The 25,031-nt window shown below is 37.4% G+C and overlaps 3 protein-coding genes and 1 pseudogene across 4 annotated transcripts; 3 read left to right on the top strand and 1 right to left on the bottom strand.

Annotated features, from left to right (window-relative positions):
* Positions 1-950: 950 nt before the first annotated feature.
* LOC111900384 (FT-interacting protein 7) lies at positions 951-5,829 on the top strand. 2 transcript variants are annotated; one of them, XM_052764543.1, is made up of 2 exons: positions 951-1,200; positions 2,611-5,829. In XM_052764543.1, the coding sequence occupies exon 2, from the start codon at positions 2,651-2,653 to the stop codon at positions 5,624-5,626; it is 2,976 nt and encodes a 991-aa protein (XP_052620503.1). In that variant the 5' UTR covers positions 951-1,200; positions 2,611-2,650; the 3' UTR covers positions 5,627-5,829. The 2 variants fall into 2 exon arrangements, with proteins under 2 accessions (XP_052620503.1, XP_052620504.1); XM_052764544.1 differs by lacking the exon at positions 951-1,200 and adding an exon at positions 1,507-1,728.
* A 2,141-nt stretch (positions 5,830-7,970) lies between these two features.
* LOC111900441 (xyloglucan-specific galacturonosyltransferase 1) lies at positions 7,971-10,048 on the top strand. Its single transcript, XM_023896327.3, has one exon. The coding sequence runs from the start codon at positions 7,976-7,978 to the stop codon at positions 9,884-9,886; it is 1,911 nt and encodes a 636-aa protein (XP_023752095.1). The 5' UTR covers positions 7,971-7,975; the 3' UTR covers positions 9,887-10,048.
* Positions 10,049-18,197: 8,149 nt separating this feature from the next.
* Positions 18,198-19,696, top strand: LOC111900383 (glutathione peroxidase 1). Its single transcript, XM_023896269.3, has 6 exons — positions 18,198-18,351; positions 18,671-18,747; positions 18,822-18,883; positions 18,955-19,073; positions 19,144-19,311; positions 19,403-19,696. Exons 1-6 carry the CDS (start codon positions 18,310-18,312, stop codon positions 19,445-19,447), a joined length of 513 nt encoding a protein of 170 aa, XP_023752037.1. The 5' UTR covers positions 18,198-18,309; the 3' UTR covers positions 19,448-19,696.
* A 248-nt stretch (positions 19,697-19,944) lies between these two features.
* Positions 19,945-21,204, bottom strand: LOC111900431 (AT-hook motif nuclear-localized protein 5-like; annotated as a pseudogene).
* Positions 21,205-25,031: the final 3,827 nt, after the last annotated feature.

The raw sequence follows: 25,031 nt of genomic DNA, 5'->3' as shown, positions 1-25,031 counted from the left end.
AACCGCTTTCCGATTCCTAAAGTTATGGAACCGCCTTCAGGGGTTTCGGTTCCGGTTCCGGTTCTCGTTTTTTCGGAACCGCTACCCGCTGGGTACCAGCCGGAACCGGTTTATATATATATATATATATATATATATATATATATATATATATATATTATTTCATATAAATATGTGTGTTACTTAGACCGGTTTAGAATATACTGGTCTGATTTTGTCCGTCTTTAGTCCAGATTGATTTGATTTGGATCGAACTAAATTGCGATTTTATCGACAAAAGTTAACAAAATTAATGTAACGGGGTTACCCGCTCCCGGAACCGGAAGAACTGTCGAGAGCGGTTCCGGTTCCGGTTCTAACTTTCTAGGAACCGCCGGTTCTGGTTCCGGTTCTCGTCAAATGAGGCGGATACCCGCCTATACTCACCTCTAATGTTATTGGAGTAGAATGTAATTACAAATAAATGTAATGAACAAATTAATATAGTACAAAAATGAATAGCAATATAGCATCTACAATTATATTATGTCATAAAACATCATTCAATATCCGCATTAATCAACGCGTTTTCTTTTTCTTGTCCTTATCTTTAATAGAGATCATCGATATTCATAGCTTTCGAAGACGACCAAAAATTTGAAGTGAAAATTATGATCTTGTTCTTACAAAAGCGATTCTTTTATATACATGTAGCATCTTATGATGGACTAATTTGATTTATAACTTTAACAGTACATATCCGTCTGAAACATATGATAAAACTGAAAGTAATTTAAATGAAACGAGTTAGATGTCATGTGACTAAAAAAATAGTCAAAACTTTGATTCACCGTCTTCCTGTATGGTCCTCTGTACCCAAGCCAGATCCAATAGCCACGTCACTACGAAGACCTCGTTTTGCGCGCCAAATAAGCAGAAAATACTACTTGAAAAACACTTAAAAAAGATACTAATGGCTCCCTCTTCTGAAATTAAACCTTATTTTATTCCACATCTTATGGTTTTAACACCTTTCTCAGGTATTTTACACACAATCTTGTTTTCTCTCTCCACTTCTTCTCTTTTGGCTTCAAGCTAATTTAAAAAGAGCCTGTCAGATTTTGATACTACTCGCTACCTCACTCTATCTTCAACACAACCAACCCAACAAATTGGTAACCCGAACCCCTCTTTCTAGTGGTGTTCATAGCTCAAAATCAGGTAGTTTCTTTTTTCGCTTTTAGCTCAGAATTCGTGTCATTATTGTTGTTTGTTTTTCTTTGTGAGGATACTGAGATCTGGGGTTTTGTGGGTTCATAGTAATTTGTTTGAATCTACAGCATTGGTTTGTATAAACCGTATGTAAGTATAAGATTCTTGTTATTCACTTTCTTGTTTTTATACAGATTACTAAGAAAAAGACTTGCTTTTTTTTTTTTTTTTTTTTTTAATTATGACTCAATTGAGATCTGATTGCTCTTGGCCTTTGTTGAAATTCTTGAATTGGGTACCCTTTTCCTCTTTATTTTATCTTTTTTACAGGTGTTAAAACTCGCATTATTGTTGATTTAAAACTGAAACTGATGCTTTTTCTGTTCATGTATAGTCAGTTGTAATGTGGGGTTCACATGAATTTCCTTAAATCTCAGGCATCATTTCATGAGGATTCTCTAAGTTTTTCCTGTTCATTTTGGATTTGATATGCAAGTTATAGTGTCATTTAGAATGATCGTAGTTTTGTATTATTGGGTAATATCAGAATTCCTTTAATTTTGCTCAAATCTGACGAATCTTCTTGTCAAATCATATATTATCCAAGAATCTTGAAATTATTTGCTTTTGATTCTTGGTTTTTAATTTACAAATGATCAAAATCTCCTTCTTCTACAAGATCTTAAGCTTTTTGTCAGATTTCTATAAATATATTTGAATCTGAAAAATTCCCAATCTTTTCTGAGAATTTTGAATGCCTTTCTGCTTTTGTTTTTTAATGTTAATATCCAGATCCTCAAAACCCTTTTTGATCTTCACCTACAAGTATAGAGATCCGTACTTATGACGTCTAGGTCAAAGATTCTTCGTTTTTTTGTGGGTTTTACATAAATTCCTTTTAATACGTTCAAATTTAAAAGAATCACTCAGTTTTATCCAAGAATCTTGAAACTTTGTTGCAAATGATTAAAGTGAGTGTCCTTTTTTTTTTTTTGTATGGATTATGAATAACTTTTGTTAGGTTTTACTTTCTGTAGCTTTGTCTTATAAACAGATCATCTCACTATTCTTTTTCTTCTCTTTATCTTTTGATTCATGCGGTGAACAGTCATATAGTGTCATGTGCCTTTACCTTCATTTTAGGGTCCCTTTACTTTAACTTTCAGCCATTACAGTTCCCACTTCTTTAGATCTTAAAATATTATATATTATATTATATTATATTACATTATTACATATATTATATTGTTTATTAGTTTAAAGTTCATGGATCTGTCCTTAAAAGTTCGATTAGCATAGTACATCGTATGAAAAAAGTAACAACTCTTTTCTTATAAAGAAATCTAGATTTTACACAAAAAGACACAAGATTTTTGTTGTTTTCGCTTCTTGAATTTGAATTATTTTCATGTTTATCAGGTTAAATTGGATTCACCATTCTTGAATTTCTGGCAAGAATATGAATCTTAAGCTCGGTGTAGACGTGGCAGGGGCCCACAACCTTCTTCCAAAAGATGGTCAAGGTTCATCCAGTGCTTTCGTTGAGCTCTATTTCGATGGTCAAAAATACAGAACAACAGTCAAAGAGAAAGACCTCGACCCGGTTTGGAATGAAAGCTTCTACTTCAATATTTCCGACCCATCAATCCTCTCAAATCTCACACTCGATGCTTTCGTCTACAACAATGTCAAAGATACCCATTCAAGATCCTTCTTAGGTAAAGTCTCCATAACTGGAACTTCGTTTGTTCCATATTCAGACGCTGTCGTCTTACATTACCCTTTAGAGAAACGTGGAATCTTTTCTCGTGTAAGAGGAGAACTCGGGCTTAAAGTTTATATAACCGATGACCCATCAATCAAAACTTCCGACCCGATTGTTAACATGGCCCAAAACACTAAATCAGTTCATGAACCCGTGAAAAATAGTGAGAAGCGGCACACTTTTCATCATCTTCCTCATGAGACTCAAACTCAAGCTCCAGCCAACACTGGTGTCCCACCGGCCCCACCACCTGCAATGAGATACGGGTATGAACAAATAAAGCCCAACCCGCCACCTCAGCCTCCAAAACTCGTTCGTATGTACTCAGAATCTTCTTCTCAACCCGTGGATTATGCTCTAAAAGAAACCAGCCCGTATCTGGGTGGCGGGCGGGTCGTTGGCGGGCGGGTTATTCGAACCGATAAAGCTTCGTCTACTTACGATCTTGTTGAAAAGATGCATTTCTTGTTTGTCCGGGTCGTGAAAGCCCGTGATCTACCTTCCATGGATATAACCGGAAGTCTCGACCCATATGTCGAGGTCAAAATCGGAAACTATAAAGGTGTCACACGTCACATCGAAAAAAACCAAAACCCAATGTGGAACATTGTTTTTGCGTTTTCTAGAGAGAGAATGCAAGCTTCGGTTCTTGAAGTTGTGGTCAAAGATAAAGATTTGGTCAAAGACGATTTTGTCGGGTTTGTAAGGTTTGATCTAAACGAAGTCCCGTTGCGGGTCCCACCCGATAGCCCTTTGGCCCCACAATGGTACCGGCTCGAGGACAAAAAGGGAGACCGGATAAAAAGCGAGCTCATGTTAGCGGTCTGGATCGGGACCCAAGCTGATGAAGCGTTTCCAGACGCGTGGCACTCGGATGCAGCTACACCGGTTGATAGTTCCGGTGCAGCCTCGACCCTGATCCGGTCAAAGGTCTACCAAGCACCACGGCTATGGTATGTCCGGGTCAATGTGGTTGAAGCCCAGGACCTGGTTCCCACCGATAAGTCCCGGTTCCCGGACACTTATGTGAAAGCCCACATCGGGAACCAGGTCATGAAGACTAAAACGGTCCAAGCCCGTTCGCTTAACCCGTTATGGAATGAAGATTTACTCTTTGTTGCAGCCGAGCCTTTTGAGGACCATTTGATTTTGACCGTGGAGGACCGAGTCGGGCCCGGAAAAGATGAGATTCTCGGGCGGGTCATCATCCCGTTGGCCATGGTTGAAAAACGGGCCGATGACCGGATCATCCATTCGAGATGGTTTAACCTCGAAAAGCCCGTTGCGGTTGATGTTGACCAGTTGAAAAAAGATAAATTTTCCATGAGGATTCATCTTAGGATTTGTTTAGATGGAGGTTACCATGTACTCGACGAGTCGACTCACTATAGTAGTGACCTTCGACCCACCGCAAAGCAACTTTGGAAGCCCACAATTGGGGTTTTGGAACTCGGGATTTTGAACGCGGTCGGGCTCCACCCGATGAAAACCCGAGATGGGCGCGGGACATCCGATACTTACTGTGTAGCAAAATACGGGCATAAATGGGTCAGGACCCGAACCATAGTCGACAATTTATGCCCGAAGTACAACGAACAATACACATGGGAAGTTTTCGATACTGCAACCGTTTTAACTGTCGGTGTATTCGACAACAGTCAGTTAGGTGACAAAGGGTCAAACAGTAAGGATTTGAGAATTGGGAAAGTCCGGATCCGGATCTCGACTCTCGAAGCGGGTCGGGTTTACACCCATTCGTATCCGTTACTTGTTTTAAACCCGAATGGGGTGAAAAAAATGGGGGAAGTCCATTTAGCGATTCGGTTTTCTTGCACGAATTTTGTTAACATGTTGTATACGTATACGCGCCCATTGTTGCCCAAAATGCATTATGTACGGCCTTTCAGTGTGATGCAACTTGACATGTTGCGTCACCAGGCCGTACTGATAGTGGCGGCTCGGTTGGGTCGAGCCGAGCCGCCACTCAGGAAAGAGGTGGTGGAGTACATGTCAGATGTAGACTCCCACCTCTGGAGTATGCGGCGGAGCAAAGCAAATTTTTTCCGGTTGATGACGATTTTCGCGCCGCTTTTTGCGGTTTCAAAGTGGTTCGGGGATATTTGTATGTGGAGGAATCCGATCACTACTGTTCTTGTTCATGTCCTGTTCATCATGCTGGTTTGCTTCCCGGAGCTGATTTTACCCACGGTGTTTCTTTACATGTTTCTGATCGGAATCTGGAACTTCAGGTATCGGCCTAGGTATCCGCCACATATGAATACAAAGATTTCACAGGCTGAAGGGGTCCACCCTGATGAGTTGGATGAGGAGTTTGATACTTTTCCGACTAGCCGGAATCCTGATTTGGTGAGGATGAGGTATGATCGGTTAAGAAGTGTGGCCGGAAGGATACAGACGGTGGTCGGGGACATTGCGACACAAGGTGAAAGGATGCAGTCGCTTTTGAGCTGGAGGGACCCACGGGCTACTGCTATTTTTGTGACTTTTTGTTTGGTGGCGGCGGTTGTGTTGTATGTGACACCGTTTCAGGCGATTGCAGCTTTGATCGGGGTGTATATGATGAGGCATCCTAGGTTTCGTCATCGTTTGCCATCTGTGCCTGTTAACTTCTTCCGAAGGTTGCCAGCTAGGACGGATAGTATGCTTTGACAAGGAATGATGTTGGTTGCTAAGCCAAGTGATTGACAAATAAGGTGTGTTGTAACTTGTGTTGTTTAGGTTGTACTCTGGAAACTTTGGACTCATTTTGATTGTTTAATAAATCCTTGTATGTTGCTAGAATCATTGTTTTTAATTATTCAAACTTTCTAACTTACGATATCAATATCAATAATATCCATTCGTTAAGTTGATTATTGTCTCAATATCAATAATATGCATTATGCGCTTAGCTGCTGATTCCCATAAGGAAGGCTTCTTCGACTATACCCCGTTTGATTAATCTTTTAACGAAAATGCGATTGTGTTTAGAAGGATCCACCGGAGGCAAAGGTCTAATAACCAAATGACTAGATTGAATGACCAATTACAAATACACAAACACACATATAACCAAAATAGAGTTTCGAATACCACTCTTTATTAATCAAATTTCAACCGTTAAAACTCAAACACGCTAGCATATTTATAATCAAACTAAAACCCCAATACGATTCTTAATTATGATTGAAATCATATAAATATAAATAGGAGATAATATAAATCTAAATATTTTATCTAGGAGATATTTTTTCTAATAAAGATATCTTAAAATAAGATAACCATAATAAAATTAGATCCTTGATTTGTCTTTCAAGTACCCTCCATCATCTGCCTCTCTTCATCTCTGATACCTCATCCACAACTTCCAAAGGGCAAACAATTTTTAGACTGTAAAACGAATAAATATGAACCAAACATGATAACATGCACGATCATAGATTCCACCGAACTTTGGAGATATATATGATTTTCTTTAACAACTTCACCTTTATCATTGGTGTCATGGTTATGTATCATACACATAGTCGGTGTTACAAAATGGAATGCTCTCATCTTCACCTTTATCATCGGTGTCATGGTTAAAACTCGCGTACCTAATGGTCTCCTGATACCATAAGGTATTGAGATAGATAGTACCATAATAGTGTATGTGGACCCTAATGGTCTCCCGATGCCATGTAAGGAATATTATTCCTTCATCAATCATGGGTGATTTGCGATTTTTGTACACATTAGATATACAAAGAAGACTTTTAGAATACAACAACATAGGAAAGAAAGTAATATAAAGAGATTATGAAGATTTGTCATGATCAAGAATATCCTCTAATACATTCTCAACAATATTATAATAATACATTGATATCAAATACATATCAATTATTATCAAATGTCCAAATACCGATACATTTCAAGTTCATCGATGTGCCTCACATGAATCGTGCAAAACAAATTTTAGAAATTACCTATGGTATCATATATTATTAAATGCTCATACACCGATACATTTCATTTATTATTATTATTATTATTTTTAAATGATAAATCTAAACTACTCCGTGAATCCACCTATGTCAACGACGAGATTTTTTATATTCATTGATTTGTGTATGTTACATGAATTGTGCAACACGAATGGTAGAAATTACTTAAGATCTCCATTCTCCACAATGCAAAGTTTATAGGATTTTAATGAGGAGCGGGAAAGATGGAGGGAGGTTAATCTCATTGTTAGTGGTAACATGGAGTGTGTTGAATGGAATAGTCTTACGATTACTAGTTGTATTGCATGGTGGGTTCAATTTTTTCATTAGATAATCCATAAATTTAAGTAACCAAAAACTAAGTTTAGATAATTAAATAATAATTAGATTATTTTTTTCACTTAAATGTACTATATTATTTAAGTTATTGTGTTTTATAGGTCTCGAATTATTTAGATTTTTGTGTTGTACTGTATGTATTATAATTGCCTAATAAATAAACGTCAAATGATGAGAACTAATGCTAATGTGTCAGTTCATCAAATTCATTCAAATTTTAAACTTATAGATAAAGTTGTATAAAGAGTGGAATTTGACTTTTCAAATCATTAAATCTTTTTTTAGAGTTCAATGAATGTAAGATGACCTTAGAATGCTAACGTGTCAATTCTTGGTCGATACAGACATCAAACTCAGATTGATCCTTGAGTCGGGCTGTTGATGCTAATTATATTATAACAAACGTGATTTTTTGTAATTGTTAGATGTATGTAACAACCCAATACAAAATACAATAAACGATTGGGATTAGTTTGACGTTTTTTTTTTGCCTTAATTAATTAATGTACATATCAGATCGTGCCTCCAAGTATTTTAAACAAACTAATCATGCATTGAAGCTCTACGTGCACTCATGTTGTTTGACAATGATGATATGCTTCTGTGAAGCCAAGCAAGCAACATTTCTCCTACTAGAAAAGCTCGGGAAGAACTCCAAATCCAAATCAGTGCCATTCTTGCTAGCTTATCAAAAATGGCGACTTTGTTGTCTAAGCGGAGATCAAAAGTACCTAAAAAGGTTGAATCCAGAAGAGGGTGTTTCCGATCGTGTGTGACAATGTTCGTGTATCCTCTTCCCGCAGCTCTCTTTTTCATGATCCTGATGTTGGTGTGGTCTTCCTCCACCACGTATATTTCAGGCAGGATCGTTCATGTGTGTGTCTCTTCTCGTAAGCTGAGCAACCTCTACTGTCTCTCAGCCACCACACAACCGAACGCGGAATTCCATCTTCCATTCACAAATTCCACTTCTCAAGAATTTCTTGAGAAAGAGATTCCTGTTCTTGAAGAAAAACTTGAAAAGGACAGTGGTTTCTCGATTCCTGTCTCGGAAGACATTTCTGTTAACCGAAACCTCCAAGGTGATTCAAATGACGTTGTTCAAAACCCGACTCCTTTACTTGAGAAAAGAGTCACGAATGATGAGGTTGAGGTCATGAGTGACCTCAAAGACGATACCAAAGAAGTTCCCGATGTTGCTGTTGACAACCCGCCTTCTATACTGGAGAAAGAAGTCAGGAGTGATGTGGCTGAGGTGATGCACGACCTTAAAGGCGATTCTAAGGAAGTTTCTCATGATGTAAATCTTGAAAACCCTAATCCTCTGAATGATACGATTGAAGAGATCAAGAAAGCGAGGAAAGAAGTGGAAGAGCAGCTACGAGTCCATAGGTCATGGATCACGAATCAAAATCAAAATCAGAATCCAAACCAGTGTGAAGGTCGGGGAATCTATGTCTATGAATTGCCACCAAAGTTCAACAAGGAGTTGGCAACTGATTGTCACAACATGGTTCCTTGGGTAGACATGTGTAAGTATTTTAGCAACAACGCATTGGGAGAGCCCATACCAGAACTCGGGAACCGTTGGTTCCGGACTCATCAGTACTCGTTGGAATTGATATTCCATTCCCGAGTTCTAAACCATCCATGCCGTGTTTACGACGAAAACCAAGCAAAACTCTTCTACGTTCCGTACTATGGTGGATTAGACATCTTGAGATGGCATTTCAAGAATGTATCTAGCGAAATTAAGGATTCTTTGTCTTTGGAACTTTTAAATTGGCTAGAAATGCAAAAGCCCTGGGATAAGAACCTAGGCAAAGATCATTTCTTTGTTTTGGGAAAAATTTCTTGGGATTTCAGGAGGAAGGAGCATACGAAATGGGGGACAAGATTTCTCGAGCTTGAAGAAATGCAAAACCCAATAAAGCTCATGATTGAACGACAACCATGGGAGATTAATGACATTGGAATCCCTCACCCAACTCACTTCCACCCACAGTCCGATGCCGACATCCGTTCATGGCAACGTACCATCATCTCATCAAACCGGCGAAGCCTTGTCAGCTTCGCTGGCGCCGCCCGTCCCGGCGCCCTGGACAACATTAGGTCTATACTGATAGACCAATGTACATCAACAACCGAAGAACATTGTAAGTTCTTCGATTGTAAGTCAGGGCTCTGCGACGAGCCCAAATCACTGATAGGGTTATTCACAGAGTCTGAATTTTGTCTTCAGCCTCCGGGAGATAGCCCGACTAGAAAATCAGTGTTTGACTCATTGGTGTCTGGATGTATTCCGGTAGTTTTCGACCCGTTTACGGCATACTATCAGTATCCATGGCATTTGCCTGAGGATCATGAGAAGTATTCAGTATTTGTGGATCAAGAAGAGGTAAGGGAGATGAAGGTGAATGTAGTGGAAAGATTGATGAAAGTGACATTGAAGGAGAGGGATGATATGAGAAGATATATAGTCTATGAATTGATGCCAAGATTAGTATATGGAGACCCAAATGCAAAATTTGAATTGTTTCAAGATGCATTCTCCATTACAATAAATAACCTAATCGAAAGGGTTAAAGGTTTGAATTTGGAATAAGTTTCCTATAAAAGCTAAACCCAAGGTGAAGGTTAAATATCATTCAAAGAGGAGAAAACTGAATTTTTGACTATATTAATTTTGTTTTTTGTTTGTTTATTGATGTATTTTTTTAATGATTCATCAGGTTACAAATGTAATATTCATTAGTTGATTTGTTTATATGTTACAGATTTTTGTATTGTAATGATTTTATCCCTGCATGTTTACAAATTAAAAAACAAGTTATCAGAAAACATTTCTAACAAAATGGCTACTTTAATTATAATATGGATGGCATTTTAAATATCTAATTTTCGAGTTAATAACATAAAAAAAAAAAAAAAAACTCAACCTCTTTTTTTGAAGAATAAAAAAACCCTTTTGAAAATTCGAAATGTTTCAAGATGCATCCTCCATTGGAATCAACAATTTAGGTTGTGTTTGACGCGCTATCTGAAAATCTAGCTAGTAGCTAAAAAATTAGCCGATAACTAATAAACTAGCTGATAGTTAAAAAGCTAGATGCTAGCTAATAAGCTAGCCGATAAAAAAATGTTAAGTAAAACCTAACTGAAAGATATAAAATTACATAAAAGGACATTTTCAAAAATAGTTTTTCTATGATTAATTAAGGGTATATTTGAGAAGTTTGTAAAAAAACTACTTCAAGTAGCTTTTTGGCTTACCAAACACGACAATCCAAAAAAGTTCGAAAAATAAACTAGCTTTTCAGCTAGTTGTGATGTCCGATAGGAGTGTGCAAAAAAACCGCAAAACCGAGCCGAACCGGCCAATTCCAAACCGAAAAAATCGAAACCGAAAATAACCGGTAACGAAAAAAAAAACCGAAACCGAAAAAACCAAATATCAACGGGTCGGTTTTTAGTTTTCATATTTACTAATGAATAATTATATTTTTCATTAGTATTGTTTTGATTGATCTACGATTCCAATAACCTAAACAAAAATCCATATCAACAACTCCAATTTTGTAATTCTAAATTCATTTGATTTTCTTGTTATTTTTATTATTGTATTTATTATACAAATTATAATATATGATATTTAAACTTCATTACATTTTTTAAACTTCATTATGTTTTTTGTAAATTCTTTGACTTACTAATTTTAAAAAAGAGATAACTAAAATGGAGTTTGTAGTTTCAATTGAATTTAATTTTTTATATTTTACGGGGTACCCGTGAACCGAACCGTGGTTACCTGCTTTCATACGGTTCGGTTTGGTTCGTTTTTTTTTTTCAATACGGTTCGGTTTCGGTTAGTGTGCATAAGGTACCCGTCCCGTGGTCACGGTTCACAATTTTATTACTATCCGAACCGAACCGCCTCGTGAACACCCCTAATGTCCGAAACAGAGCCTTAATTGAAAGGGTAAGAAATATGAATTGGAATAAGTGTCCTATAAAACCTAAACCCAAGGTGAAGGTATAACCTCATTTAAAGAGGAGAAAGATGAAACCAAACTATTATGTTTTTTATTTGTTCGTTAATGTATTTTTAATTATTTATAAGGCTGCAAATGTTATATTCATATTAGACAACATTTTATATAACGAGTTTAAGATTTTTTTGCAATGTAATGAGTTTATTCTACTATGAAATTAAATTTATTTGACTCTTATCCTCTATGTTAATAAAACAGTACCATTGTGTCCACGTAGCAACTTCTTAGCCCCTCCATGTAAAATTTTCCCGTCTAAAAGTTTCAATAAGAAGTACTGAATATACCCCAAACCATTTCATCGAGATTTTGGTTTTGAAACTGATGATTAGAACAAATATGATGCTAATGTATTCCACAAATAACGCTCAACATTCTAAACTGAAGCCGACAAATCAGTAACTTCAACGAACAAATTTGTGTATATTGTCTCTGCCATTGTGTCCACCGTCTCTTTTTCTATGCTCTGTCTCTCCCCTTTTGCCCTAATTCTTTGGAATTTCCAAATATGAAGCCGATATATATATCAGTAATATTTTGTATCTATTTCCATTTCCCTCATTCTTTGTATCTATTTTTCAAGAAACCCATTAAACCCTAGATCTAAATAATGTCGATGCCACTCCTGTCTTTCTCTCTCCATCTGTAACGCCCCGTTCCTGGTACGTAATTATTTTGATTAAATGTTCTTTTGGGAAGAGCTACTCGGCGAGTTGTAGCCCTAACTCGCCGAGTAGATGTCGAGTGGATGCGGGCTTTAAGTGATCTACTCGGCGAGTCCACGCCTGGACTCGGCGAGTAGGCCAATCAGGAGGAGACCCTAATCCTTAGGGTTTGCACCCTTTTTAAATGTCCTTACAGCCCCATCTCAGCCCCCATCACCCTCAAAGCATTCCTTATCAAAAACCCTAGCCTCCATTGATAAGTTTGAGTGATTGTTGCCTTGTGAAGGGACTTTTGGTGCACCTTGGAGCAAGTGGAAGAAGGGAGAAGTTGAAGAGATCAAGGAGGGGGACTTAGATCCAGAACACATTCATTTGTGGTCATCCATTCTGGTAATAAAGTTTCCATCTTGGTTATTGATCTATTAGATCTTGTTTGTCCCTAAATTGTTGCTTTTAAGCCCTAAAACCCCAAATCCTTGAAGAGAAACCTTATGGTCAGGTTATACTTCAGATCTGGACTCTCATTACCTTCTTAAAGTGTTATGTTTCAGTCATATTGGTGATTAAGGTCACTCTTGAGCTTAGAACCCCATTAAGAGCTTAGTTTGGACATTTGAAGCCCCTAAAGCTATGCATGCACGTAAAGTTTGCAACTTTACGTGATAAGCATGCCTTAGAAGCCTAGATCTGTGGTTTGGAGCCGGTGCATGGCTCAAATCAGGTCTGTATAGAAAAAGGACTAAATGAACTCGGCGAGTAGAACGATGGACTCGGCGAGTCCTATGAAGTTAGCCGTGGACTCGGCGAGTTGGATGAGCAACTCGGCGAGTCCGATGAAGATTGCCTTAGACTCGACGAGTTGTTCTTCAACTCGGCGAGTTAGATGATCTCGGACTTAGTATGTATGCATCGAGGAAGAACGCGTCGAGTGTTCGCTAAGCTCGACGAGTAGAAACGGGTGTAGAACTAGAACAGATGGAAGGGACTCGGCGAGTTGGTGAGCCAACTCGGCGAGTCCGGTCAACCAGGAAGTTGACTTTGACCAGGATGTTGACTTTGACCGGGGGGTAAAATAGTCATTTTACCCTAAGATTAGTTATCAGTATCTGACTTAGTGATTTTGGAAATTTTAGCCGGGGAGCTCCGGTTCAGCAGTCAGGCGCTCAGCAAGCAGACTTTCAGCAGCTATTTCGAGGTGAGTTACCTTCCAGTAGCTGTGGGTTTAAGGCCACAATGTCGGCCCACCAGTAGGAGACGTATGATAGATGATTGTCTCTGTGATATCATCTAGGTTTGCTACTACCTGATATGTTAAATGCTAGCATGATATGTTATATGTGACAGTAGTAGAGTTCGGTTGTTAGGACCGGAGGGTAGTCAGACACCCCAAATACATCTGACAGTATGTGATGTTATGTTTATATGCTAGTATGATCTGTTATATGAGTTAGAGGTAGTAGGAGGGGAGCAGTCCCCGAGTTCGGTTGTTAGGACCGAAGGGTAGTTCAGACACCCCAGATATGTCTGATAATATGTTATGTTATGCTATGTGATATTAGTAGTAGTAGTAGTAGGGGTGAAATAGTCCCCGAGGTTCGGTCGTTAGGACCGAAGGGCAGTCAGCACCCCAGAATGGCTTGACATGGGTAGTCAGCACCCCAGAATGGCTTGACACGGGTAGACGGCACAACGGCCACACGGGTAGACGGCACCCCAGAATGGCCGCACGGGTAGTCGGCACCCCAGAATGGCCGTACTGGGTAGTCAGGCACCCCAAAATAGCCTGACAGTATGTATGATATGTGTTGTATGGTATGTGGTACGATGAGGGAACTCACTAAGCTTTGTGCTTACGTTTTTCAGTTGTTGTTTCAGGTACCTCTTCAGCTAGGGGAAAGGAGCCGGCGCGGTAGCTGTAACGCCCGCAAATCCGGGCTAGTCAAATTAGAGGCAATAGGGGTCGAAAACGACTTTTCTACAAAATATTATTTAGAATAAATAATCTTAACCAAGATGTAGGATATTTCGCAAGGTTTCCGTACATATAAAGAACGCCAAAATCCGAGTTATAACGAAGAAGTTATGACCCGTCGAAGTTTCGCGATGGAACCGGCACGGCACCGGAAAGCGTAAATAGTGAATTCACGATAGAGCGAGATTTAGCCTTAGCAATCTAAACGAAAGTCGTAGAATAGGCTAAACTAAGAACATCGATAAAAAGAACGCCCAAATCTGACTTCGTATGAAGAAGTTATGATTTTTCGAAGTTTCAGACTAGCAGTGTACAACCCGAAATTCGAATATTAGATCAAGCGGTTTTTAGCCGACACGACCTAAACGAGAATCGAAGATCTCGTTGAAAGTAGCGTAACGAGAAAAAGATGGGTGGAAATGGATGTCGGATGAAGAAGTTATGAGGATTTAACGGACCAATCCTGTCCCGGCCCGTTGATAATATAAAATTTAAAATCGAGCAAAAATTAGCCGACAGAGTCTAAACGAAAGTTGTAGAGTACGTTCCCACCTTCGCATGGATATAAAGAACGTCAAAAACGGAGTTCGTATGAGAAAGTTACGAATTTTTAAAGTTAAAGCATGAATCCACGAGGTCTGTTGCGAGGTTGATGACGTGGCTGCATCTGGGCCGCCCATCGCTGATGAAGGAACACGCTTCGGATCTTGACACGTCGCCCTTCGCATACGCCGCGCGTCCGAAGTCTGTACGCCCCGTGTACCCTCGCCCTGATCTACTTCGAGTGTTAGACAGCTGGAAGCTCGCTGGCGCTCTTATCCGATGGCTACGCCCCGCGTAGGTCCGAGGTACGCCCAGCGTACCGAGGCCTCGCAGGGCTATAAAAGGGGGCCGATGGTTCTTCATTTTTCACACCTTTTCACTTCTCTCTCTAACTTCTTTCTCTCTCTAAGTGCTATAAACCCCCCTAAGCCCTAGTTAAGCCCCTTAGCACCCTAGGGAAGCCCCGAGGCTCCCGGAGTCCCGAGAAAAATGAGTTTTTCGGTTTCGAAACGCTGCTCCAATTAAGTCCCGGTTTTCGATAAAATTCGTTGTAAGTGTGCTACGCGTACGCAATTTTTAATATAGCTTTCAAATAATTATAGGAATGTTATTAGGTCCTTAAAATAATTATTTGGGCTATTATTATGAGTTATATCGAGTATTATTAACGCTTAATAATACTCGGACTAATTAATTTGTCGCGGTTATCGTTAAACTAAACCCTAGTGGTATTGGTACTAGGTTTTATCGAAGGAATATCGTTTTGAGAGTATCGAAGCGTTGTCCGAGTGCTGAGTCACCACCTACTCAGGTGAGTGCATAGTCCTTTTCATCTTACACATAGATATGAAGTATTTTATATAAACTATGTCCTGTGTGTGCATATTATTTGAATACTTGTTGTCTATGCTGGATGAACGTTTTATACATGTTTTAAAGGATTTAAACTGTATACGTATTTTATATATACGAATATGTTGGGTATGAGATGGTAGATGAATGATGAGAGATAGAAGATGACGTGAGTATAGATTGGCAGCTATAGACTTAGTGCCTATGGGACAAACACCGGTAGCTATGGACTTAGTACCTGTTAGACGTTGGTAGCTATGGATTTAGTACCTGTTAGAAATTGGTAGCTATGGACTTAGTACCTATTAGTCAGACGCTGGTAGCTATGGATTTAATACCTGTTAGGAATTGGTAGCTATGGACTTAGTACCTATTGAACACTGGTAGCTATGGATTTAGTACCCGATGAGTAAGACATAGCAGCTATGGAATTAGTGCTCTACGAACAAACATCGACAGCTATGGATTTAGTGTCAGTCCTATAATCCTGGAAGTAAGGGACTTCGGAATAAACGAATGCAGGATAGATGACTCTTAGGTTAAATCCTTAAGAGTAAAGAAGATAACGGGGATAGGTAATTGGGTTAATTATTTGATGATTGAACATAACAATTATATTATTGTGGGTTGAAAACCCTATGTACTCACCAGGTTTCCCAACCTGACCCACTCAGTTTATGTATATCACAGGTGATGAAGTGAAGTGACATTACACTGAGAGATTTAAAGAGATGTAGATCACTAGTGTAAATCATTGTAAGTTCTGTTTATGCTTATGTTTCGGTATTAACGATGACATCCCAAACGTTTTAAAATGAAATAAATACGTTTCTTCAAAAATGTTTTAATAACGTATTTACCATATTTTTCTGGGAACAAATTCCGCAACTTTTTTATAAAATGAAGTACTCTGATTTTTATAAAGCATAAACAAAATCGGTCTTTTCTGGCCGTGATTTTGGGGATGTCACAGTAGCGGCATATCACACACACTCTTGTTTCCGCAGTTATGAGTTTATTCTGGGATTGACGCTCTGATATTTTGGTTGTTGACATGTTGTGGATTTCAAATTTGGTTTCCGATGTGAAATGGTTTAATTAAACATTGTTTTTAATTATTAATGTTTTCTAAGTGATGTTTTAAAAACGAAATTTTTGGGTCGTTACACCATCCTTTGTCTATCTCTTTGTCCATCTCTTTCAGGATTTTTTTTTGTGCATTCATTTCTTACAGATGCGTGGGTCTTGAATCCTTCCATGAAGGCCATGGAAAAAGTTGTTGATTTTCAGTCTGTAAAAATCATGACTGCTGCTTTTACACCTGTAAAAATCATTTGCCCACCAACTATTCAATCATTTACTTGATTGAGTCATGGAAGTAATTTTTGATTTTTCACAGTTAATATTAGTTTTAGAAATTCATATAGATGTTTAATAGAGACTGATAAATACTAAACTATGTAATAAATAAAAAGCAATGAAATTCGTGATACTTAGATTGCATAAATTTCTTACTATTGGCAGTTTGTCTTGCATTATCATTTGTCCACCAACTATTCGATCATTTGCTTGACTGATTCATGGAGGTAATTTTTTATTTTTCACAGTTGATATTAGAGAGATTCAGATGGATGTTTAATGGAGACCGACAAATACTAAACTATGTAATAAGTACAAAGCAATGAAATCATGGGGATGATGTTGTTATTCATTTTGCCGGTTTAAAACACCAAAAGATTTTTTCTGTTGGGATTACCTTGCTTTAGTACAATGAATTAAAATTTCCATCTGTTTTGATTTGAATTAATGAATCACTTTGTTTTCTATGTTATGATGCCAATGAACCATAAGGCTTAACAATATGCATTTGTTTGTGATTGGAACGAGAATTGTATCATCACAAAGACAAAATCTTTTTACAAAACACAGTGGAGGGGAGAATCATTGATACAGGGTACCCCAAGGTTTAGTAGACTGGAAAATTTTGAAGTATAACGTTGTACAAAACACAGTGGGAAAGAGAATTATTTTCTTTTAAACAATAGATTTTGGCAGTCACCATTTTAATGTTTATCATTCTGTAAATTTAAACATTTCCAAAAAATAATTCGTAACAAGTTTTAATATTTCAAGTTTATACCGTTATGCTAATTATTTCCTATGAATATTTTCAAACACGACAAAAGCTATTTGGTATGGTTTGCTTCAACTTAATTTTATTTGATATTCATGGGTATTGCAAAATTTCCATCTTTGATGCTTCGATTTACCTATATGTGACCATGTGTATACTTGACTTGTGTATCTATATGGTGATGCAACAAATACAGTAAAAGTTTTAATCTATTTTATAAGTTTTTGTGAGGTGATGAGAAAAAAAAAACAGTTTGTAATAGAAAAAATTATCAAATTGATAATATATTTTTTAGTTAGTTAATATAGTCCATCCATTCTTATTATTTTTAGTGCATCAATTTTCATAATTTTGTATTAATCAAATAAATTTATGATAGTAGTAATTTATTTTCTAATAAATTAATGTAAAAGATCTTTTAAATAAAAATATTTTTTAAATGAGTTTTATTAATAACTAAAAATCTATATCATATGATCTAATTAAAAGATATTTTGAATAAAAATGTTTTTTAACCTAAACAAATAAAAATAAATATTAATTTTATATAATCAATAATATAAAAGTCTAAATAAAACTTATATTTTATTAATTTAATAAAATTTTATAAATATTTACTCGTAAGTTGTATAGACAACATTTTATATATCGGAGTTTAAAAATTTTATTAATTATTACATCTAATGTAAACCTAAATTTATATGAAGAGGTGCGAATCTTAAAGTGCAACTGGCTATCAAACAAAAAGGTCAAGCTCTCTTCTTCTCCCTTCTTTCCTCGTGTAGCCATTATCCTCCGATCAGTCAACCAGACATGACAGACAAACCTAAATCAATCCATGATTTCACAATCAAGGTAAAGAAACCTAGCTTTCACCATGAAGAACAAGCTTATGTTTATTAGGGCTAATTTATTTATTTGCTTTCATTACTTTTATTATCATACAAGTTAACACATTGATTTCTCAACATTTTGATGTTTAAAGATTGACACCCATTGACAAAGAGCTGATTTTCGATGTGTGTTTCAGCTTGATTTTGTAATTTGGGATATAACCCTATGCAATTTGACGCTCCAGATTTGACTTATAAAGTCAAAGCTCAAATTTGATATGGTCATATAACACAGTCATATTTGGATTTGAAAGCTTTAAACTTCAGTTCATTGTATGCAGGATGCTTATGGAAATAACGTGGATCTTGGCATCTACAAAGGAAAAGTTCTACTTGTAATCAACGTTGCCTCCAAATGGTTGGATAATTTAGCTACTTATGTATGATCAATTGATCATTTCAGTTCTACTTATAAAAGATTCTTTTTGACAGTGGATTGACGAATTCCAACTATGATGAATTAAATCAACTCTATGCAAAATACAAAGATGAAGGTTCTTTTTTCAAGTGTATAACTTGTTTGATTCGTGTTTATGAGCTCAAAAAATCGCAAAAAACTTGATAGGTTTGGAGATCTTAGCGTTTCCATGCAATCAATTTGGGGAAGAGGAGCCTGGGAGTAACGAACAAATTCTAGAGTTTGTTTGCACTCGATACAAATCAGAGTTTCCCATTTTTGACAAAGTAAATCCAATTTCAATTTTAAATTATTATAAAATCAACTTACATTCATGATTCATCTAATATGGTGTAGATTGAAGTGAATGGTGATAATGCTGCACCAGTGTACAAGTTCTTGAAGTCTGGAAAATGGGGGATCTTTGGGGATGACATTCAATGGAACTTTGCAAAATTCCTGGTTGATAAGAATGGACAACCTGTCGAACGTTATTACCCCACAACTTCACCTCTCACAATCGAGGTAAAAACTTAATTTTATTCAACAGATTGCTTTTATTGTTGGATAACTTTTATGAGGCTTAAATCTGTGAACTTGACAATCTTTTTTCCAGCGAGATGTGCAGAAACTCGTGGGTGCCTTGGATGCTTCATCATAGAATCACAGAAGGCTTTTTGTTTCCATGAGAGATTAATGTGTAATGGAGTTTGAACTCATGGAGTGACATTTCAAAACAACAACGTTTTAGCATTTCTTAATTTTTTGTTGAAAGCTTAAGAGAAGTGGCTATTTTTTTAGCAAACTTTGTTTCACAATACACACATGTATGTATTCACACAAATGAATTTTCTGTAAAATTAACCACAAACAATACAAATACACAATGACAATGTCACATTTCAAGACATTACTATGACCAAGTTAAAATAATGCTCCTAATGCTATACTTAACAACCATAAAAATGGTCGATTTCCATGTCACCACAACCAATCTAACAACCTTAACATGACTCATGCATGAGTTCATCATAATCTCTAGGTCTTGAAGACTTTTTTTTTTTTCTCTTCTCCATCGTTAGCGTTCATTTACAACATAACTATACACCAACACCAACCATTGTTGTCTTGATAATAAATATACTATCATCATGATCATCATCCATCCATAAGGCCAATCTCATTTCACACCAGCTTGTGTATGTAGTTGCCATGGAATAGCCACCGGAAGTGTTGACTATCATCTATTAATGTTGACTCTGTTATGGCCTTCACCTTCACATCGATATTATTAACACCATACACAAAACTACATACCACTACCTACAAATTACAAACAACAAAATCACATCATTTCATTACATTACATTTGTTTTTTAATTTAAAATAATAATAAATAAAATCATACCTGTACCAAAGTGTACGCGACAAGCCTGCCACCAACTGCACCTCCAATGACATTACCATCACCTGTACAAACTGAGATACTGAGCCTACCGGTTCGATTACCAGGGTCACCATTTTCAGAAGGTAGATATGAACCCGATAAACATAATACTTCAAAACGTCCCTATATATATATATATATATATATATATATATATATATATATATATATATATATATATATATATATATATATATATATATATATATATATGATATGATGAGATTTACATAATAAAGTTAAATCATAAGTGCACATTATGAGAGACATCTGATTAGGTTTAACCTCATATGTCACAGAAGATGTAAATTGGCTAATGTGATTGAAGAAACAGTTCCACTGCCTGACAAGATGCATACAACCCTTGTTCTTTGTTGTGAAAAAGTCGATATCTTTTCAACAACATCCTGCAATAAGCTCTCAAAGCTCAATCAATGTCTTTTTCATAAGCCCTTTACAAGATACATATAAGGGGTGTCACTGTATCAGTATCACTTACTTCTCCTATCGATACATTAATGATGAAAGGTGTAAAAGCCACTCCTTCTGAATTATTCATCCATTTGCCTGTGATTAAAAAGAAAAGCTATATAAGTATATATACAATATCGCACATTTTGGATTGTGAAGAACATACCAACATTAGCGAGTCTCTGTTTCCATCCACTAGCAGGAGGTCTCCTGGGAGCCAGGAGAAGAAGACAATGGCACCGGTGCTAGACACAACTCCATACAAGACTCATCGGACTCAGGGGTGTATTTCCGAGGTCTCCCTCTCTTTTCTTTACAACCAGATCACTTCCACTTCCAAGCATTGTAATGAAGACTACACCACCACCACCACCATCACCGCCGCCGCCATTGCTATTTATCTCGTGGCAGAAACCTGGTGATGAGTTGTGTGATGAAATAATTAATAAATTGTTTAATTTTACTGCACGTTTTTTAGTTGTTGAATAATCCAAAGCCATGTGGGCTAAGTCCGAGTCTTAAGTTAGTAGGATTAGTTGCAGATTTTTAGCACTATTTTGAGTTTAAATAGCTTGCATTTATGTACGTTGAGGTATGACTTCCTCTTTTAATTTCCTTAATAAAAGCTCTAAACTTTAAGCATTTGTGCTATGTTCTCCTTTTGTCACTGTTTCATTGCCATTCTTTAGTTACATGCTTGTGAAAAGCCAACATTTGGTATCAGACTGAATCTCGTATACGCCCAAGTATCAACCGCGTGAAGAAATAACGAGCAACAATGGCAATGGTGACAAAGATGGTCAAATCACTCTACACTATCCGATGCTAACAAGAAGCAATTACGGGGCATGGGCTATTAAGATGCGAGTCTTTATGCAGGCTCATGGAGTCTAGGAAGCAGTCGAACCAAGAACACAGAATACCGTTGTAGAAGTAAAGAAAGACAAGATGGAATTAGCAGCCATCTACCAAGGTATTCCAGAGGACCTTCTGTTGTCACTAGCGGAGAAGAAGACTGCCAAAGAAGCGTGGGAGGCGCTCAAAGTGATGTTTATGGGAGCAGACAGAGTGAAGAATGCAAGAATCCAGACATTGAAGGCTGAATTCGAAACCATGAGCATGAAGGAGACCGAAGCCGTTGATGAATTTGCCACGAAAGCGACAAACATGATGAGCACCATGCGATCCCTAGGAGATACAATGGAGGAGTCTTATGTAGTGAAAAAAATTGCTTAGAGCGGTTCCATCTAAGTTTGTTCAAATTGCTTCCCCACTCGAGCAGTTGAAGAAGTGATCGGAAGGTTAAAAGCTCATGGGGAGCGTATAAGAGGCCATGCTGACAACGATGAAAGAAAACTCCTCTTAACTCACAAAGAATGGTCAGACAGAAACAAGAAGAAATCAGATGGAAGCAAATCAAATCGGGGTGGTTTTGGAGGTTCTCGAGGACGGGGCAGAGGTAAAGGAAGAAACGGTAGTGGTCGTGGTGGCAGAGGTGGATCTCATCACCAGAAAGAAAGCAATCCCAATGCATCGAGTAGTCATGATAAAAGCGACATTCGGTGCTATAATTGCCAAGAGTATGGGCATTATGCAGCTGAATGTAAAAACTCACGAAAGGAACGAAGTCACGAAAGCAACTTGGTACAAGAGCATCATGACAATGAGCATGCCCTGTTGCTGTCAACATGTGAAGATGGAAGCATGGTGTTTCTGAATGAAGAAAATCTCATCTCTTAATTGAGAACCCACGGTAATCCTCAGAAGTCATCTTGCATTGCACATGGTACCTGGATAACAGGCGCTAGTAATCATATGATTAGAGACAAAACCAAATTCAGAAGCTTGAATAAATTAATTCATGGTTTTTTGAAATTTGGGAATGAATCAAAAGTGAGAATTGAAGGTAAGGGCTCCATAGTATTTAAATGAAAGGATGGTGGGCGTCGAAAACTAAATGAAGTATATTACATACCTGATTTATGTAGCAACATCATTAGTCTTGGTCAATTAGCAGAAGGTGGAGACGAGATCAAGATCAAGGATCCATTTTTATAGGTTCATGATTCAATTGGAAAGCTACTCATGAATGTTAGAAGATCAACAAATAGACTCTATAAAATAGAGTTAGAAGAAGCTACTGCAGTGTGTCTTGCTGCAGAAATTGATGATTCAACATGGTTATGGCACAAATGAATGGGGAACATAAACTTCAATTCAATGAAGCAAATGATTGACAAGAAGCTGATCGAAGGGATGCCACAGATAAAAATCCCCTCATAACCCTGTGAAGGCTGCTTAGTGGGAAAGCAAACAAAGAACTCTTTTCCGTCTCAGGAAAACTTCAGGGCAAAGAAGAAACTTGAACTAATCCATGGTGATCTGTGTGGGCCAGTCACTCGTCCTACACCCTCTAGGAAAAGATACTTCATGTTGATTGTTGACGACTTCAGCAGAGTAATGTGGGTGTACTTGATGAAGACTAAGGATGAAGCCCTACAAGTGTTTAAGAATTTTAGAAGCAAGGTAGAGACTGAAGCAGGGGAGAAAGTGAAGGTATTCAGGACTGATCATGGAAGGAAATTCTTATCAAACGAATTCACGAAGTATTGTAAAGAAACTGGGTTGGAGAGACATTATATGTCTCCATACTCTTCACAGCAAAATGGAGTAGTAGAGAGACGTAATCAGACTGTATTGGAGATGGTGAGATGCAACTTGAAGACCATGTCAATGCCTAATGTTCTATGGGGTGAAGCTGTAGCACACTCTATTTATGTTCTAAACATAGTTCAAACGAAGCCCCTGGAAGACTCGACTCCATATAAAATGTGGACTGGGAGAAAACCACATATTGATCATCTTAGGGTATTTGGATGAGTGGCTCCCATGAAAGTTGAAAAGGGGCACTTGAAGAAATTAGAAAATAGAAGTATTCGCCTGGTTGATCTTGGAATTGAAAAAGGATCGAAAGCATACAGGCTATTGGACCCAAACACGGGGAAAATATACGTAAGTCGTGATGTTATATTTGAAGAAAATCGAGGTTGGATATGGGAGAAGAGTGTAAAGATTAAAGCAATACCGGGAGTAATTTTCGCCATCGAAGGATTTGATCTCGTCGGAGAAGTCTATGACGAAGAATGAGAATGCGTACCAGTCACACCGGATCAAAAAAATGGGTCGTCACCTATTTGGGCCAATAGTGAGCAGTCCAATGTTTCGGGTCACCCACAAGCAAGCCCACCGGGTAGTCCAATACCGACAAATACCTCGGTCACACCCAATTCTCCCATTACGATTGATTCATCGACTCAGTCAGCGACTTCGAGCACCGCCTCTAGCTTAACTGGTAGTGGTGCCCCAAAGCGCTTCAGGTTGTTTACAGATCTATACGAAAGCATGGATGAGATTCACATACCCCCTGAAGAACTTATGACGATACGAAACGATGAAGAGCCCACGTCGTATCTTGAGGCCGGTGGGAAAAGGGAATGGCAAGAAGCAATTGATGCTGAATTAGCTTCGATCGAAAGAAACAACACCTGGAGTTTGGTCGATCTTCAAAAAAAATCCTAATATTTTACCCTAATTTACGAAAAAAATCTCAAACTAAATTTTGTATACGAAAAAACATGAATTATCGGTAAAAATAATGATTTGACCCATTTTCTCGGTTTACTGGTTTCATTAATGACTTGGTTCAATTAAAGTCTCATTATTTTACCATAATTTACGAATGGGAATTGATTCGTACACAACAGTTTTTTGTCATACACAAAAATTCATGCATTATATAGTTGTACAATACAACATTTTAAAGCACCAATTGTTGTGTATGGAGAAAAATTGTTGTGTACGGATCAACTCCCTTTACGAATAAGTTACAAACTAAATTTAAGTGATGATTTGACAATTTTCTCCATTAACATACATTTTACCGGTTTCATTGTGAATCTAAATGTGTAGTCATTAAGTGAGCGTATGAGAGGGATATGTTGGCTTATATAATGTTATATTTATCATAAAACTTGATAGCCTCATGTATTGTATATTTTTTGGAATATAAAATGCATCCAATGAAAACCGCTATAATTACATAAACTAGCAATAACTTTATCATTTTTTAAGTCTAAGAAATTTCAAATTGTCGATCTAATATTATGTAACCCAACATATCCATCTCATCAATTCATTTCCCGCCTATTTTTCCCGGAAACACGCATTTTACTGGTTTCATTTCTAACTTGGATACATAGTCATAAATGAGTCAATGAGATGGATATCAAATTTTATGGTAAACATATCATTATATAACCCATTATAT

Source organism: Lactuca sativa, chromosome 6, assembly GCF_002870075.4.
Source record: "Lactuca sativa cultivar Salinas chromosome 6, Lsat_Salinas_v11, whole genome shotgun sequence".
NCBI classification, from domain to species: domain Eukaryota; kingdom Viridiplantae; phylum Streptophyta; class Magnoliopsida; order Asterales; family Asteraceae; genus Lactuca; species Lactuca sativa.
This window is presented reverse-complemented; position numbering and strand designations above follow the sequence as displayed.

What these genes read in the sequence shown, in the direction of transcription:
- LOC111900384 (XM_052764543.1), top strand. Translation starts at nt 2,651, where the DNA reads ATGAATCTTAAGCTCGGTGTAGACGTGGCAGGGGCCCACAACCTTCTT.
- LOC111900441 (XM_023896327.3), top strand. Translation starts at nt 7,976, where the DNA reads ATGGCGACTTTGTTGTCTAAGCGGAGATCAAAAGTACCTAAAAAGGTT.
- LOC111900383 (XM_023896269.3), top strand. Translation starts at nt 18,310, where the DNA reads ATGACAGACAAACCTAAATCAATCCATGATTTCACAATCAAG. An exon ending in TGCAAAATACAAAGATGAAG is followed by an intron (nt 18,884 to 18,954) that starts GTTCTTTTTTCA and finishes AAAACTTGATAG; the next exon opens with GTTTGGAGATCTTAGCGTTT. An exon ending in CTTCACCTCTCACAATCGAG is followed by an intron (nt 19,312 to 19,402) that starts GTAAAAACTTAA and finishes TCTTTTTTCCAG; the next exon opens with CGAGATGTGCAGAAACTCGT.